The sequence below is a fragment of the Aquila chrysaetos genome, chromosome 12 (genome assembly GCF_900496995.4).
Source record: "Aquila chrysaetos chrysaetos chromosome 12, bAquChr1.4, whole genome shotgun sequence".
NCBI classification, from domain to species: Eukaryota; Metazoa; Chordata; class Aves; order Accipitriformes; family Accipitridae; genus Aquila; species Aquila chrysaetos.
In genome coordinates, this window is record NC_044015.1 from 43,272,046 (window position 1) to 43,290,444 (window position 18,399).

At 39.0% G+C, this 18,399-nt stretch overlaps 1 protein-coding gene across 3 annotated transcripts in view; it reads right to left on the bottom strand.

The window, feature by feature from the left end:
* The window catches only part of SLC44A5 (solute carrier family 44 member 5), a 107,843-nt gene that overhangs the window by 38,517 nt on the left and 50,927 nt on the right, over positions 1–18,399 (bottom strand). For all 3 annotated transcript variants that reach the window (XM_030031757.2, XM_030031756.2, XM_030031758.2), the window contains exons 2-3: positions 13,395–13,443; positions 4,285–4,358 (exon numbers count right to left, since the gene is read on the bottom strand). In XM_030031757.2, the coding sequence (XP_029887617.1) occupies positions 4,285–4,358; positions 13,395–13,443 (123 nt within the window). The remainder of the gene's footprint in view (positions 1–4,284; positions 4,359–13,394; positions 13,444–18,399) is intronic.

The following is an 18,399-nucleotide window of genomic DNA, read 5'->3' on the forward strand; positions in this document are numbered from 1 at the left end:
TTTTTATTCCAGCATGCTCTGATGCTCGTAAGGCTGCAGTCTGAGTGCTGGCACAAACATCTGGGCTAAAAAAGAAAATTAAAGAAGAGCTGAACCATATTACACAGTTGACTCAGCCCTCAAAGCATCAATGTGACATCCTATGACACTGGTATAGCATTTTTGGGAGGCCTGCAGTTATGTCAGTCCTTTTACTGATGTGGAGCCGACACACATGGACAATATCAAAAATAGCTAATGTTTGTCACTAAATGTCTATCAGATGCACTCCTTTTTTTCTGTGCTTTATGGGCCATGTCAGTGGTTGTAAAGGCTGGAAAGCTCCCTGTCAAGGAGAAAATGTGATTAGAACAATGGCATCCTGTGATACTTAAAAATGAACTGCAAATCTGTTTATACTACCTGTCTCATTCCCTCTACTGTGTATTTTTGAAAGGGCAGTCTTTCATAACATTATTTTGCTTCCCTTAAGGGTATATTTTTTATGGTTTAATGTGTGAAGAAACTGACCTGCTAAATTGTTCTTATGGCTTTTTAACACAAGCAATTTACTACTGTATTGAAACAGGTAATAGAGCACATGATACAGAATTTGTAAATCCATGTTGATAACGCTGGTATTGTATAAGCATCCCTTGGAGCAATACAACAAGAGTTATTACTTTGAATTAACCTGTCCTTTGAAATATGAGGGTCTTTTCCAAGATAACTTATTTTTTGCCTTTTATGTGCACTTTTCTGAATTAAAATGATCTTAAATTAAGAGGCTAAACATTTGTAAAGTATTGCCCGGATAAACCCAGTGTCTCTGAAATAAACATGAAGAGTTAAGTCAGTTTGATAGGAACAAAAACTACCTGCAATATTAAATTAGCACTATTATTTCATCTGTAAAGTTAAAATAATAAGAAAGTAAATCACAGAATAACTATTTCTATTCAGTACAGTCATTCAACAGCAGCCATCAATGAAGCAGACCTAAGAAAGGCTAGTAACGAAAATCATTTGGTTTCATCTTTCAAGGAGAACTGATTACCTTTTATTCAGACTACATTTCAGTTCCCCCGAAACATAAAAACATTCTACCCTACTGTTACACAGACACACATATAGATGAAGCCTATGTGAGCTCTACATACAATACTAAGGGCAAAATTTCACTCAGATTTTCAGTCATAACAGTTGTGTGATGAACCTGCATTTATTGGTTACTTCTTAAGCCAAATTAAACAGGGATCCCGAGCGGTATTCACACATATTCAAGAAATTGCAGAAATCAACTTTTTTTTTTCCTTTAATAAGCCATAAGGCATAATTCATGACCACGGGTTGATTTATAGTCTATTTTCTTTTAATGCGAACTTCTTTGGCTCTCATGTATTTTGTACAGGGCTGGCCCCTGGAACTGTACCAAAGCTGATCTCATCTTTTACTTAGAAATAAATTAGAGTAAAAAGAATAGCTGAAGCACAGTACAAGGAAAGATGAAAAGCAGGGACCACGTGGATCTGGATTTGGAGCTGAACTAAATGTTTCTAGACTGAAAATTCAAATCTTCTCTGTAAGAAAGGTAGAAAAAGTCACCAGCTACAAATTCGGTATCTAGTTCCAGGAATAGGTTCTAGTTCTAACCAATATTTCATAAGGTTTGCAAGAGAGGGCTGTTCAGACGCCTCGTGTGCAGTTGGAAACCTCTGCATGTGCAAAGCAGGGAATATGACTAATTTACTATCCCATATCACAGTAACTACCTTGTCTGAGATTACAGACATGAAGAAGTGAGGAACTGGCTAGTCCTCTTCTGCTGCTATCTACTTCTGCAACATCTAGCTTACGGGGTTCTTCAGCAACTGCACACACAAAGTTGACATAAAGTTCTAGCCAAAAAATGGAGATTTATATAGTGCTGGAAAGAGAACCAAGATCGGGCAGCACAAGAATACTGTACAGCTAGAAACTGCCAGTGCTCTCCTTTCCCTTTGTCCAAGTAGTAGCACTTCAGAATACTGTCTGCACAAGGGCAGGGCACCAGTCACCAGAGCATTTGTATGCTCACGAAAACAACAAACATTCCTCTGATCTGAGTCCAGCTTCTTCATTTCTGGCTTTGCATTTGAGCAGTGACAGAAGGAAGAGACCAGAAGTTCAGTGAAGAATCAGTCAGTCAGGTAGGAAGAGGAGGACAGCAGCACAGACATTTCAGGGATGTCCTTCAGACATGGCATACTCCCAGCACCAAGTGGCAGGCATGGCAGGTCTGCAACATCTGCGCACAGTCCAGCAGCTACTGTTGCTTCTTAGGACTAATAATTTACCTCCTTTTCGTCAGTCTATTCCAGTGCAGGTTTAGTAAGCAGAGATACATATTGCATGTATATTCTGGTAAGTCCCTCTCCAATCTCCTATAACCAGGAGTCACATGAGTAATTCTGCTCCAAATACTTTCAGAAGTCAAATGAATATTAGCGTCAATTTGGAGTTAAGCAAAGTGGGAACAATTCAATTAGGCCATGAGGGCAAGAAGATGCTTCATTCCCTAGCAAAGGAAAGGGTCCACAGGATCCAAACAGTAGCCAGAACTGTGATGAGAGAGTACATGCATGATTTTGCATACACAGAATCCAGTAGCAGCTACAAAACAAAGAGATCCTGGGTTTGTCTCCACACAGATACCACTGATGTTAACTTAAGCATCAGAATCACAGACACTGACCTGTGAAAAAACTGTCAAAGGACTGCATTTCAAGTCTGTCTGAAGCTGACTGTACAATAATGCCATGCAGTACAGGATCAATGCCTGGATCCAATCCCAAAGAGAACCGTATAGCTGCTGCAATCTCTAGAAGTATGGCATAAAATCAAGTACAGCTTGAACAGCTTCTGAATTCACTTTTTGCTCTGCCCACTTTTTTTACCTTCATAGATGTCAAGTTATCATTCATTTTTGGGAAACAGAGGCTCAAAGAGATTAGACAAGAAAAAAACTGAAGAGTTTTGAAAAGAAATAATTTCTTCCACCTGCAAGCATCATCAGCCATCTCTTCCCCTGGTGTTTGCTTCCTAGTGTGGGCTTTGCACTTCCTTGCAAAGGTCCTCCATGCCTCTCCAACTTGCTGGTATATACCATTTGCTTCCTCACTTCTCTGTCTTCCTGAAGACATAAAGGTTCATGACTTGGCAGTAAGTGCAGGTGAATAAGGGAAAGCAAAAATACGCATACAGAATTCCCAGTGCTTCAGAGAGAAAACAGACTTTCCAGAACATGTTTAGTGCTCAGCTACTACAGGCAGGGTGAGAAGAGACAGCTCAGCACTGTGGCTTGGAGTATGTTATACTACCGTACAATTTAGTGGGAGGATACATGTATTCTCTTAGACAGTTACTGGAATCACCTAGGTTAAAGCAGTCTTGCTTACAGCCATCTTTTCATGCTACAGACAGCAGCTTTTCACAGAATGGTTGGGGTTGGAAGGGACCTCTGGAGATCATCTTGTTCAAAACCCCTGCTCAGGTAGGGTCACCTAGAACAGGTTGCCCAGGACCACATCCAGCCAGCTTTTGAATATCCCCAAGGATGGAGATTGCACAACCTTTTCTCTCTACAGAACAGAAAATGGTATTACAGAATTATGAAGAAAACTAACGGCTTTTCTTCTATGTAAGGCAGGCCCAAAACAATCTTTTACAAGCAAATTGAAAGCTCAGGCAGACATGCAGATACACAGTAAGTACACTTTTACAGGATCGTTTGTCCTTTCACACACAGGCATTCATACAAATCTCTCACACAAACAAAATAAAATGGCTAATCTTAATGAACATCCTGATGTGCAAACAACTCTGGATCCCACAATAAATGAAGTAATTTCTCTTACTTCTCCTTATTGCTCACATAGGTTCTTTCAGTAATATTTTACAGAACAAAATGCCTCTTAAAACCAAAGTGTTTATCTCTAACTTTTGCTGTCAAATTAATGACAAATGAAAGTCAATTTTTCCCCTACAGTTACTTTATGATAGCAAAATTATCAAACCATGTCATTTTTACTTGAACACACTTAATTTTGAGTTTTTCAACAGTAAACACATGGTTTTGAACTTCTCCCTAATTACAATAGACACTGAATATTAATTCATTATTTGCTTCTAGGAAAGGCACTGCTTATTGCTCGGAAAGCTTTACATAGATATAAGCAAAAAGGACATCTCAGTTAAAAATTCTAACATTCACAAAGTTGCTTCCCCTGTGTATAAGGAAGCACTACTATACCTGCATTTACTTACCCACAATTCCTAATGCAATGTAACCCAGAATGACTACTATGAAGATCACACAGCAAATAATGTCTGTACAGTGCCTAGGGACAGAAAGAAACACTTTTTAAAAATAAGGTGTCTAAGTGTTATAGGGTATTTTAACATCTGAATAAGATGTCTGCATCTGCACTTAGTATAAGTCTTACTCACAAAATCACGTTTGAGGTGTAAGGCCCTGCTTTCACAGCAAGACCAGCAAATAAACGTGTATGCCTTTTGCATTGTAGACAGCAATAAAAACGTATTGAGGAACAGGTTTAAATAGTCTTAAAACAAATAATACCTTACAACACTGAATCCATGAGATCACTTACGGTATTAGCTACTACAGGACATCTGCCTCAGCATGTCCGTAAAGCTGGTATCAAATATTGCAAACAATGTGATGAAAGAAAGATTCAGCACAACTTACCTGTATTATAAATAGCTTATGAAAGGAAAAATAACCGTGTGAACTGAAAAAAAGCCTATATGCCACTACCCCTGATCTCTGCACAAAATTCTGACTCAGCTGCTTGACCTAATTTAATGCAACCAAAATATGCTCTACAGAGAGAACAAAAAAACCCCCAACATATTGTGGACAGCCGTACCTTCTTTTACAGACAAGCAATCGAAGAACAGCACTCTCCAGTCTGAAAACTGAGCCAGTGAGTAAACTGTGAATATTCAGTTGAATTACTGTCTTCTACTTATTGATCTGCATATTAAGTTCATGCAGGCAGAGGAGTGGAGATGTGGATGGCTAGACTGATTTTTCTCCAGTGCCTGACCTTGATCAGAGCAGGAGTGTAATTAACCTGAAGTACAACACGCCCAAGTGAGCAGGAGAAGGTCAGTGCACACTTGGGGAGACCATCGACTCCAAGAGCTCCAGCTGAGGTGAGCAGTCCTCTCCTTCACAAGTCAACTTCACAAGCCCTTGTTTCTGAAGGTCCGTGGAAGCAAAATAGTTACCCTCTCACAGGCCTTTGCAGGTCTCACTGGTTAAGAAACAGTTGCAGCTAATCGTCTTGCCAGGATTTAATTAACATAGGAGTGAGTTACTCGTAAAAGGGTGTGCTGCCTAGAGCCTCCTTATCTGAAGGATTTCAGTCGCTGTTGTTATTTACAATGTCCTGCTTATCTGACACAGTTTTGGTGAAGAACAGGTTGTATAACCTAAAGGTGTATGAACTGTAACTGCCCCATTTGGGCAGGCTCATGTCCACAGAGCCTGTCGGTGCTGGTGCTGCTCTGGGCTGTCCTGCAGCTGTAGTAACAAACTGCTGCTGTTCTGACCTGATCCAAATCCTGTTCCGCTTTTCTGTGACAGATGAGTGAGCAATAATCACTCTAGGAAAGCTAAAGCGTGCTTCAAGTTAAAGTAAAGGACTACCTTCATAAAACGAACGATGTTCATCTCTGCTTGCAAGTCCATGCAGGGAGCCAAGTGGATGCAAGCTGCATCTCGCCAGTAAAAGAAATCTTAGAATCCAAACTCCCACTGATATACAGTCATTTTTAGCATCTACCATTCCTTCCATTTTCCAATCTATGTTTCCTCTTACAGAGACCTTTATTCTTTAGCATAAAGGAGATAAAGATGGCAGATCTTTTAAACAGTTGGAGGACTTGAAAAATGTTTCCAGCTGTGAAAGGGAATGAAAAATCCTCTGCACTTCTCTAGAGAGACACAGTTTTAACATCTCACTGAAAAAAAATTTCAGTGAGGCCAAGGTGGTACAGGATTCAAGGTCAATATGACAGTAATCTAAGAAAGGACAACTGCTTAAAGTTGAAGTGATGCTAAAACAGTGCTGCTCATTTTCCCAGCGTCTGTTCAGAAGCAGTTCTGACACTGCTCAAGCTTGGCTCTCACCCCATCAGAGCCGTTTTTAAGAGGTACAATATTTAATTCAAGATGTCTCAGGAGAAATATGGCACCATAAATACTTTAATTACAACTCCTCTAGTCTCAAAAACCTCTTCCAGTCCAATTCTCACAGGTCTCGTCTCATGATACCTAAATGGAATTAAAGGTTACACCCATTTGTGCTAAAGCTTCCTTTGCAGAGCCACCATGAACAAGTACCCATAAACACTTTACTGGAATGCAGGATTTTCTGTTCTTTGTAATACACAAACTTCTGTACAGCACCTAGTAAAACTCACTGTTGCCAAGTATTGCTGTTATATAAATATTTTAAAAAAATATAAGTAGTACATAAATACTCTTCTGGGTGGCTTCAGAAAATTTTGAAACAGTTCATACAGACTAATTGTTCTTCCTACAAAATAATTGCTTATCTTACTAGATACTACGGGTGAAACCCTGGCTCCATTTAACATCATTGTTAGCTCAAGTAGCTCACTTTCAGTGAGATCATAATATTACCTCATAAATACAAGGCTCCACAGGAGAGGAAAAAAAAAAAAGTAAAACATCTTAAATGAATTAATTAAAATAACTCTATAAAGATACAAGGTTATACTATGAAGATTCTGTGAGTTTCCAAAGTCGCAGGAACTGGAACGATGGGAATTGCCTCTTCCTAAACAGGAGATATTGGAAGCCCATGCTTATTACTGAAACCCAATCAGAAATTATCCAGCCACACTTTGACTGAAAACAGATTTGATACGAATTTTTTCAAACTAAGGCGGCGATCTGTTATGGCAAATCTGCTTTTTCAGTTTGTTTCAGGCTAATGCGGTACAGCAAAATCACTCAGGAGATTGAACTGTTAAACTGAACCCTAAGAAAGATGGATTAATGGAAATAGGATTATGAGAATAGGAACTGAGAACACTGCTTATCATACAGGCTCTATAATCTTTCTTACAGATAGTGCTATCATACTTTTATATAATAATTATGTGTAAACATTCAAAGATTAATGAGAAAAAGCACTTTACATTTCTTATGGTATAGATGACAAAAACATTAAAAATGCTTTTGCTAATAGCCAGTATTGGAAATTTTGATGGGTTTTGGTACTTTTTAGATAACTAAGTTCCATAATCTGAACCAAAACACAGTGAGTCTATGTATTTGAACACAGGAGTTTCCATAGAGATAAATTGCTGATAAAACCATCAGATTCATCGCTTTCAGGTGACACAGTAAAAGACCTTCATTTGGTTAAGTGCACAGTTCAGGCTCCCGCATTACATTTTACTGCTTACTGCTGTCATTTAGTTAGTTTATGGAGCCTGATTTGCTTTCCACTGTCTCTCAGAAACATACTGGCTTCTTGGCTTATCTTGCTGTGTTACACATGGCAGTGCATGCAAAGAATACTTTGTGCATGTGTAATGGCATCCTAACAAATAAATGAATGCAAAGATAAAATCATCTGCACACAGTATTAGTGCATAAAAGCCATTTATTCACTGACAGTTCATGCACTTTATCTTTAATGACTGACTAGAACCTCTCTGTTTGGCAGTTTCATGCCCAATCTGTCACAAATGCAATTTCACTCAAGATGCTGCACTAGCAAGAAACTACGACATTTATTAGTTAAACAGCGCTAGCAGTATATTAGCACCTACAAATAGTCTTGAGCCCAGCACCGTACAACCACAGAGCAAAACGACACTCAAGATGTTCACAGTGTGAGTTTCAGTTTACCACATTCAACTCTGCTGACACATTAAGGTGACCACTGATGTCCCCACCCCTGAGTTCCTCCTCCCTGCTTGACTAACAGCTTGTGTTTTGAGACTTCCCTAAATCATGTTGTGTCAAGGTGATGTTATACTATGCCACATAATGCCATGAATACCTCTGAAGACCCCTCTCTTCACTGAGGCTGAACTGAGAAGCAAGATCTGCTGTACAAATGGATATTTCTATCAGCACAGTGACATTGAGGGCATCATCCTACACAGCTGAATAAATGTGCAAGGCACCCATAAACTAAATGTTTGCAGAGAAAGTTCCTTTCAAAATCCCCCATGAATTGCCACTTCTACTGTGGAGGCCAAAACCGCACAGAAAAAGATATTTAGAGAAGTTTTCACCACAAGCTGTTTTCCATCACCTTAAATTCTGAATTTTCTTAATGAGTACGACTGATCTGCACTGACCTGCATGGATTTTCTAAGTTGATATGTCTTAGTTACAGGCACCATGCTTAAGGAAGTATTGTTTAGTTTTGGAAAACTAAAAATTTCGCTATCTGCAAATGAGCAACACCTGTAGACACTGTATGCCCCAAACCAGAAACATGAAACAAGAACTCAAAGAAAAATGTAGGCTTCCCCACTTTTATCTATCGTAGACTCTTAGCGTAGCCTAAGTAACATCTTTAGCAGGCTATTTAGTTTAAAAAGCACAAGGGAGACTTTAAATGTCAAAATTGTTTATTATTTCAATATTGACCACAGTAACAAGTGATGTGCCATGTAGATATCTATGAGTGACACCTTATATTTCAGAGAAGGTGAAATCTGTATTTCTAGTTAAGGTCAGGAATTTTTCTTAGTTTTTTTCAAACTCTTAAAGAAGATAGCTAAATGGTCATGGAAATTTACTGACACTCAATTTGTACGAGAACCCATAAACTACATTTTCTAATCACAAAGGAAAAGGTGATCTTTGTCTTAACAAGAACACTGAATTTCTAGAAAGTTGTTGAACAATTAAAGATAGTCCAGGAGGTGTCAGGAGTTTTTAAAACATAGCAAGAAAAAAAATTTACAATGTGTCTAACCAGCAAGAGGAACATGAGAAAACCCCAAGAAACTACATAGAGGAGGGAGGAAAATAACAAGGGGCAAGGGAAAGAGGACAAATTCCATGAAATAGGTGATAAGTCAGATGTGTGATTTACTAATTTGATTTTGCCAAAGCAGTTTAGAAAAATATGCTGATAGTATTGACTGTATAAATTCCCTTACTGGAATTTAGAGAAAATCTAAATGGAGAAACACAGTTCATTTTACACCCAAAGTAGTATAATTGCATTAAGAAAAAGGAGAAGCTTGTTTTCCCACCTGTATGATGGTACCTGACTGATTTATCCACAAACATATTTAAGGTATCTTATGATGACGTTGGTGGAAGAAATGCTGTTTTATTCTTAAAAGAAGCTTAACACTTTCTATCTAAATTCCTTATGAATCCTTAACTTCACAAGCCTTCCCCACAACCTTCCCCCCTTCATCCCACATTGGCATGAAGTACTGAGACCATTCAACAGAGCCCCCCTCTCATGTGACAAATTTCAATGCCAATGGGAGAGAGAGAGAGAGAGACAGACAGACAGCTTCAGGGTTGTGACGCTAGACAAGTGGTCATACATTTGGAAACTGAGAGCTGCCCAACTTACTCAGTTCTTAGGAGTGAACCTCTGGGGGCAGGGAAAGATGGCTTGGAGGAAATTTCTGCCTTTGAGGAATCAGAGACAGTTTACTCTTAAAATACGATGTGCTAGATTGTGTCTCATACAAATTCTGTTAAAGTGATCATCAGATCTGGTGTGAGGAAGGTATGTATCTCCAGCTCAGACTGACAGGGAACACCAGGAGTTTCTATTTTCCTCTAGAAAGTTGTCTACCAAAACTCCTGCTACATCATTTTGAGCTGAGAAATTGCAGAGCTACTGCTTCAACCTGTAAGGTTACTCACTTGGTGGATACAACATATAAAACCTTACAAGTATTTTCCAGTAGTAATGCACATAGATGAACACTTAATAACATCCCTAAACTACCACTTAAATTCATTCCTATACACAGTGCATACAAAGTCTCACTGGCAGTATCATAAAGATACTTCACAAATTAGGATCAACTCTCTAAACAAACATATTCATTTATTTCTAAAATTATTAGCTTTCAGAAAGGAAAAGAAGAAATACATCTTGCAGAGATGAGAACAGTGTGTGTGTGTGTTCAAGTGAGAGTACCACAAGGCTGCAGTGTTCTTGTCTGTCATAAATTTTCTGCTGACAAAGATAAAACTGATAAATAACTTGTGGTTCTCTAATTTATTCTTCTCACTAAGGATACTAAATGCTAGTTTAGAACTTATTCTCTATGTTACACTTACATCTGGAAAAACACTGATGAATTGCCCATGATTTCTTAGATGCTTTCTGAGCAATTTCACTTACTTGTAAACTACTGAACCTTATAAGTGGCAACAGACATGCTTTCGTCTGCAGCACTGGCTATTAACTGAAGTCAAGCCAGATTGTTCTGGCAGCAGGCTTTGTAACAAAGAAGTATGTTTCAGAACTACTTTTAGGTTTGATACAATCCACTTTTTCAACGCATATCTCCACTGTACGCTAACGTTTCTATGGAGAACAGAAGTAGACAGTCTTGAACGGCACAGAATGAGAATGGAAAAAACTGAAAGGACTGCAGTATGTAGTCATACCAATAAAAGACACCATCTTGATATCATCATTTTGGATTTTCATGAGATGGCTGGCTCGGAGTCAATCAACCCAGCCATTGCATTTTAATTTTTTTTTAATAAAAAGATGTTTGCATGAAATATACCAAACTCCACACAACCCTCTTGAGAATGATGGTACTATCAAAGCACTGTACACATTGCCTTGTTGAACACTCCTTTTACCCACCATTGTTCAACACTTCAACCACTGGCAACAGCTCTGTTCTATTAAAAAAATGTCCTATGAAGACAGGCTGAGAGAGTTCGGCCTGGAGAAGAGAAGGCTCTGGGGACACCTTAGAGCAGCCTTCCAGTACCTAAAGGGGTCCTACAAGAAAGCAGGAGAGGGACTTTTTACAAGGGTATGTAGTGACATAGTGACACACAAGGACAAGAGGTAATGGCTTTAAACCGAAAGAGGGTAGATTTAGATTAGATGTAAGGAAGTTCTTCACTGTGAGGGTGGTGAGGCACTGGAACAGACTGCCCAGAGATGTTGTGGATGCCACATCCCTGGAAGTGTTCAAGGCCAGGTTGGATGGGGCTTTGGGCAACCTGGCTAGTGGAAGGTGTCCCTGCCCATGGCAGGGGGGTTGGAACTAGATGATCTTTAAGGTCCCTTCCAACCCAAACCATTCTATGATTCTATGATAACTGAATCTCCTTGCAAAGGATCCATCTGACAAAAATTGTGGGAGTAATCCATTCTTTAATAGACATTAATACACCATTATTAAGACTTGGCTTTCTGTTTCTCAGTTTTTCAGGCTTTTAGTGGTTTGGGGGATAGCTTGGTGCTCAACAACTTCAAAACATAATTTCTACTCTACAGCACATCCAAAAATGCATGAGCTTCAGCAGTCACGATGACGGGACATGACCTTTTGAGCTGTCTCTGCACCTTTCAATGCAGATATGTACAATTTGCAGTCTATCTCCTAGAAACCCATCCTCTCCATTTTTCAAAAACGAAGACAAACTTCTTCCCTGATCAATGAAAACTGACAATGAAATCAAGAGCAGGACAAATTATTTTATCAGCAGAAAGCAAAGATAAGTGTTTCCCCACCCACACTGTACACAGAGTTATGCCAGTTATGGCAAGGCATACAAACAGCTCTGTCCCTATCCACATATCCATTACTAGCACTCACTTGTCTAGACAAAAATGTATGCTTTCAGCTTCCTAGTATCTCTTCTCCTACGGAAAAGTGGGAAGCCCCAAAGTCAGAAACAAATTCAGGGAAGATGCCCATTTTCCTCCTGTTGAACTCTTTGGAATATCTTCTGAGAAGGCATTTTGTTCATAGGAACTAGATAGTCTTTATTTGCTTGAAAGAGTGTGGTTTCTTAATCATTTAATCTTAGTAATTGGAAAAATGAATTAAAGAAACCCCAGTTCACTCATTGTCTTTAAAAAAATTGAATAATAATCTTAAACTACTTCAAGGGCATGTCTATAGTGTATCGCACAGTGCTGCCCTGATGACCCCAAAAGGTCAGGCAAGTCATTTGGGTATCTTGCAGAAATGGTATGTTGAATCTAAATGCAAGTGAACCTCATTGCAAAGTATGCTCAATAAGCATCAATGTACCTTTCACTGTCTTATGGTCTACTGTACAATGAAGCCATAACCTTAATGCTTAGGGAACTGGTCTTTTTTATATTGTTTCCAACAATACTATCTCACTAAAGCATTATAAAATGCACTGAACATATGTGGTATAGTGGTGTTGCATTGTATTCATTTGGTTGTGGTTTTAAGAAGCTGCTGTGGCATGTACAATTAGAATAGCACATATATATACCTGGAATTGCAGAAGCTGTCACAGCAACTACACAGGTCCAACAGCAAGCCACAGTGCAAAAACAGTTTTTACTAACTGTATCACGCAGTGACAGTAAAAATAAGAGAAGTCTTCCTAGCATTCCATCACCAGAGTTTCACCACTCATGCACATGAGGGAAAGGCACAATAAAAGACTGCTCAAAAATACCATTAAATTGCAATATATTAGGATCCAACTCTGCAGACCACAGCCCCATAGGTAGTCTCATTTCAGAGACACTCTTCACACATGTGAAAACTGTTCACTCAAGCAAGGGTTTCAGGGCTGAGTGACTCCAGCAGCCAGCCACATCACTGACAGTACTTTACTGCTGTCACTGTTCAAGCACTACTGGTTTTCTGCCTAGGATTTAGCCTGCTGGCCAGCCACAGCACAAATGTAATGGTGCACACCCAGGCCATACTCTGGAGAGAACTAAATAAGTCCCTTCATGAGGTGACTACAGGAGCAGGAAAACCAGCTGCAAACTGAATAATAGAGTGTGTCGGGGTTCCAGTCCTGTGCTGTATGGAAAGAAGACAGGCTGCATCGCATGGCCATGGCACCCCAGAACATAACACCACCTCAAATGGCCCTACTTATATCAGCACAAGGTAAGACAGCAGGTACTAGACAATATGAGGCATACAAAATTGGCATTCAAATTGAAAGAACTCAAAGAGTTCACAGTTAAATATTCCCCAGTAATCATACAACCTCAAGGGTAGTAAGGATTGTCTTCTGGATTTAAAAGAATTGCAAAATGAAATTCACAAGTTTTGTTAACAAAATTTTTTATCCCCTGTTCACTGGAAAACCAAAAGAATTAAATAGAGTGAGTTGAGATATTTACCTGTTATGAATAGGTCCTCTGAACTTTGGGTCAAATTTCCTTGGTTCACCTGCATTTAAAATAAAACAGTATAAAAATATGTCCTTATTTAAAACAAAATCTATAGAGAGGGGGGTGTTAACAGCAGTCTTTGAAGAACATCTTCCATATACTCCTATTTAATCAGTTCTGTTAAAATCATTTCATGCAGGCAGTATCAGTAATTCACCAATACAATTATATAGTTTTTGTAGATGAGATCAAAGCCTTTTTCTTCGAGCCCAAAAACTTTGAGGGCCTCACATTTACCACACGATAAATTACCTTTAACGTACATCCTATCACTACACCTATGCACAGTGTTCACAGTAGAAAGTTGCTGATACTTGAGAGACAAGGATTATGTCTCACAGTCACATGCTAAGTGTGTTTGGCAGCAAGTGAGTGAACCTACCTCTCTGCAGCTATAGGGTAAGCCCTTCTGATTTTTCTCTAAAAGAACAGTTTGGAGTCATGTCTGTACTTAATGTTATACTTACAGTCTTGCAGAGTTATTCTTACTTCCCACTGCTTTGGTTAAAGGACTTCATAGACATAGAGTTGCAGGTTTGCCCTTTTTGCATGGGGCTTAGCAGATGACAAAGCATGGCTCGAGGCTGCAGAAATTCAGTGCTGACCTTGCTCTACACTACCTTGCACAGGTAGTGAAACTGCACCAGCTTCTCCAAAGCCAGAGATGAGGTACAGCACCACAAAGCAGGCGGAAGAGAACATGTTTCAAATACCTTCTCTAACTCTCAAGTGGATTCACCCATCACATACCCCAGTGTATGAAGCAGAGCAGGTTTTAAAGTTGGTTATACACATATTCCTGAACATGGTTGTTGCTTTATATGAATCTCAGAATGACTAGAAGGTCAAGTCAGGTCCCTCCTAGAAACAGACAGTAACATCTGGCCAGAGTTTACAGATGAAAGGAGTCAAACATGCTACATTTTTTTCACGTGGCTATCCTGGTTAGCATAGTTCCAATTGATTCACCCTATGCATAAGCAAACTATATTAAGAAGCTGCCAAATACTAACCCACCAATCTGTACTTCAAATGTGGACTTGAATAAGATGAATTACAGTATGATTTCACTTGGGAAAGTGTAACAAAAATTTATGGTAGAATTTAAATTTTCAAGTTTCAAGCTACTGTATGAAGAGAAGGAAGCAGTCCTTCAATCAACAAACCAGGATTCGGATTTTTCCTTTTGAAGCTAGGTATTCAGCTTTATGGGATTTTTTTTTAAGGTCAGTAATTATGGAGCTTTACTGAACCAAACTTTGTGCAATGAAAAATTCTTCATTCAAATGTCAACACTACAATACAAATTACTGTTTCAGAGTGCTTTCTCACTGCTTCCTTAAGGATCTCCTGAATATACCTGGTATTAAAGGGTGTTACCAGCCTAAGCTTTTCCCTGCCTTCAGAAGAAATACTTATTTTCTTCAATTAGAGAAGAACTTAGCAACTTCTCAAAAGCAAAATTTACTTATTAACTAAATGCCAGACTTTGTTCTTGGTTTATATCAGAAAAACCTTATCAAAATACACACAGACCAGTACAATAAACACAGCAGATAATAAAATTCTATTTGCCCTTCATCTGAGGTGTTCAGGTCCACCTTACCAAGCTCCTGAAACAAATATATTTTAACACAGAAGAGATTGGGAAAGCTAAAACTTCGGAAGAGTGATGTGTGACAGTAATGCTGGGGAGTGGAAGATACAAGTTATGCTGTTACACAGGTACTATGGGAACCCACCATGGTCCAGAAAGCAAGTGTACCATACACAATACCTAATGCTGGGCCAAAACCTGTATTTTGAAGAACCTTTTTGTACAGCATTTTCTACAAAGTAAGTATTTCTACAAAATAATTTATCTCCAAAACAATTCACATTCTGTAACATTACTCCCTAGTAACAAGTTCTGACCATAAGGCACACTGAAGTGAACCTTTGTTCATTGCTCACACAGGACCCAAATTTAGCATGTAAGAACAGCCACATCAGATCACAAGAAAGATCCACTGAACCCACACCCTGTATCTAGCAAGGGGCCATAGTGAATACCTGAGAAGAAATGCAAAATCAAGGCAAACATAGTGGTATTTCCCTAAAACTGAGATTACAGACATTTGCAACTGCACTTTTCTGAACCAAAGGTAGTGACTTTGTATTTAATAGTTGTGGGTGAATTTCTTTCTCATTCATTTCATAAATCCCTATTTAACTTGTGTACACTTTAACAATCTGCAATGCCCTACATCACAGAATACTACAGGTTAATGAAACATTGAAGTACTACCTCCTTTTGTCTGTTTTAAGCTTGCCATCAGTCAGCTCATACCTGTATGGCAGCATGGCATGCTACTAATAGTTTTACAGGTTATTATATTCCTCTTTACTTGTCTACCTTCAAGGGTCCTAGTCTGTTCAATTGTTTCTCATACGTAAGCCATTCCATACTTTTGGTCATGCTTATATTCCTTTTCTCTACCTTTTTCAGTGATACTACATACTACTGGAAAAGGAAGGGCCAGAACTGCACAGAATATTCACCATAAATATTGGCTGTGTGTCCTGGTTTTGGCTGGGATAGAGTTAATTTTCTTTCTAGTTGCTGGTATAGCATTGTTTTGGGTTCAGTATGAGAAGAATGTTGATAACACACTGGTGTTTTCAGTTATTGCCAAGTAATGTTTACACTAAGTCAAGGATTTTTCAGCTTCTCATGCCCAGCCAGCAAGAAGGCTGGAGGGGCACAAGTAGCTGGGAGGGGGGACAGCCAGCAAAGCTCACCCAAACTGGCCAAAGGGATATTCCATACCATGTGATATCATGTCCAGTATATAAACTGGGGGGAGTTGGCCTGGGCGGGGCGGGGGGGAGCTCAGGAACTAAGTGGGCACTGGTCGGTGAGTGGTGAGCAATTGTATTGTGCATCACTTGTTTTGTATATTCCAATTCTTTTTTTATTATTATTATTGTAATTTTATTATTGTTGTTATTATCATTACTAGTTTCTTCCTTTCTGTTCTACTAAACTGTTCTTATCTCAACCCACGAGTTTTACCTTTTTCTTCTGATTCTCTCCCCCATCCCACTGGGGGCGGTGGGGGGGGCGGGGGTGTGGCGTGAGTGAGCAGCTGCATCGTGCTTAGTTACTGGCTGGGGTTAAACCACGATACTGTGATTTATACAATCATATAATGACTTTTTCTACTTGATCTCAGTCCATTCCTAATAATTCTTTCTTACAGTCTACTTGGTTTTGGGGGCAAACACTTTCGCTGAATCATCCATTAAGACCCGAAGTTCTCACTCTTTAATGTTGGTAATTAGCTCAATCCCACTACTGGAGGAACCCATTCTCCAAAGATACTCAATATTTTCCTTAAGAAGTTGAACAATGAAGTAGAATGAACACTTTGAAACTGTGCAGGTGACTGGTGTTAAAATACTTCTGGAGACAGAATCAAAGGGATTTTGATAAACAATTTAACAATTCAAAGTTATTTTCATAAACTGAAGAAAGTTATAAAGACAAACTCTATTCACAAATCCATACAGAACACTTGCTTTCAACAACACTGATGAGAAGAACCCTGAAGGATTACAGCAGACTGCAAACAGCCAACGAGTCAGTTAAGCGATTCTTTGCAAAAAAAAGCGTAACTCATTCAAGAAGTGAGAGCATGACTGGTGAAGTCACTGTTCCTTGTCCTTGGGACATGTAAGGCCTCAGCTGAAAAACTATTTCTAGATCATGGCCCTAGAATTTCAGATGACACAGAAAAACTGGAGAGAGTAGAAGGACTGATTAAAAAGAAGACACTAAGAGGTTTACAAAAAGCAGTAAATTAATGCAAACTTCAATGACTGTGATTAAGAAAAGGAGCACAAAATAATAGTCTTCAAATACCATATAAAAGAGAGAGTAATCAGTTGTTCTCAGCTTCCTCTATCAGAGAGAGAAGCTAACTTCATTTACAGCAAAGATGGTTTCAGATTAGGCATCAGGAAACCTTTCAGAACACATGGGCAGTTACACACTGGAACAGATTTTCCAAGCATACTTCTGAAGTTTCCTCACCCTAAGCTTTTAAGAACTGATTAGACAAATACCTGTTGGGAAGAGAATAGAAAAATGTACCATGTCTCAGCACAGAGACAGCCAAATGGATCTCCTGAAGTCCATCTAGCCCCATATTGCTGTAATTGTCTGGTTACGGCCAGCTAAGACCTAGCATGCCCCAAATGTATTCTAACGTGTTTGTTCGTTTTTATCTTTTCTCACACGCATTGTTTACTTTCCAGAGAGAAAGGAGTGATTTCTGATCTTCTTGGTATGGCAACAAGCTAGATTTTCAAAAACATGATTCCCTTCCCTTTCAGCAGGGAAGCCATACACTTGTATTTTGCTTATAGATGTTTCTCCAGCCAGTCTGTGTTGTACTGAGAAAGCCTGTTGACAGGGACAATCTCCTGAGCTTCCAGAATCTCTCTATTAAGTAGAATGGTTTTATAATGTAACCAGTTGGGCAAGATGTAATGTGTTTCCACAAGTGGCCTCCTTTCCATAATAAGATCATTATTAACAGAGTGTCTATCATTGTAAATAGCTCAGGTTTTGTTATTTATGTCATACCTGTGTGCTTCTGAAATGAAACAAAGAAAATGCATATCAAAAGATACACATATTTATGGAGCATATTCAAGTGCAGTAGGTGAACTCCACAATACTGCTACAATAAAAACTAATATCCACTAACTAATAGGCAAGAAAATAAAATCAAAGCACTCCAGAAGATGAGCTGTGATTCAAATGGAGACTTTCATCTCCATCAGGCAAGAAGAGGGATGCTGTGAGATAGTAACAGCAGTAAAATTATTGCAGTGCAAACTTCTTCCAAGAACTGTTCCTAACAGCCAGCAGTCAGTATGCTTATCGTGGCACAGTGCAGTGCAATAC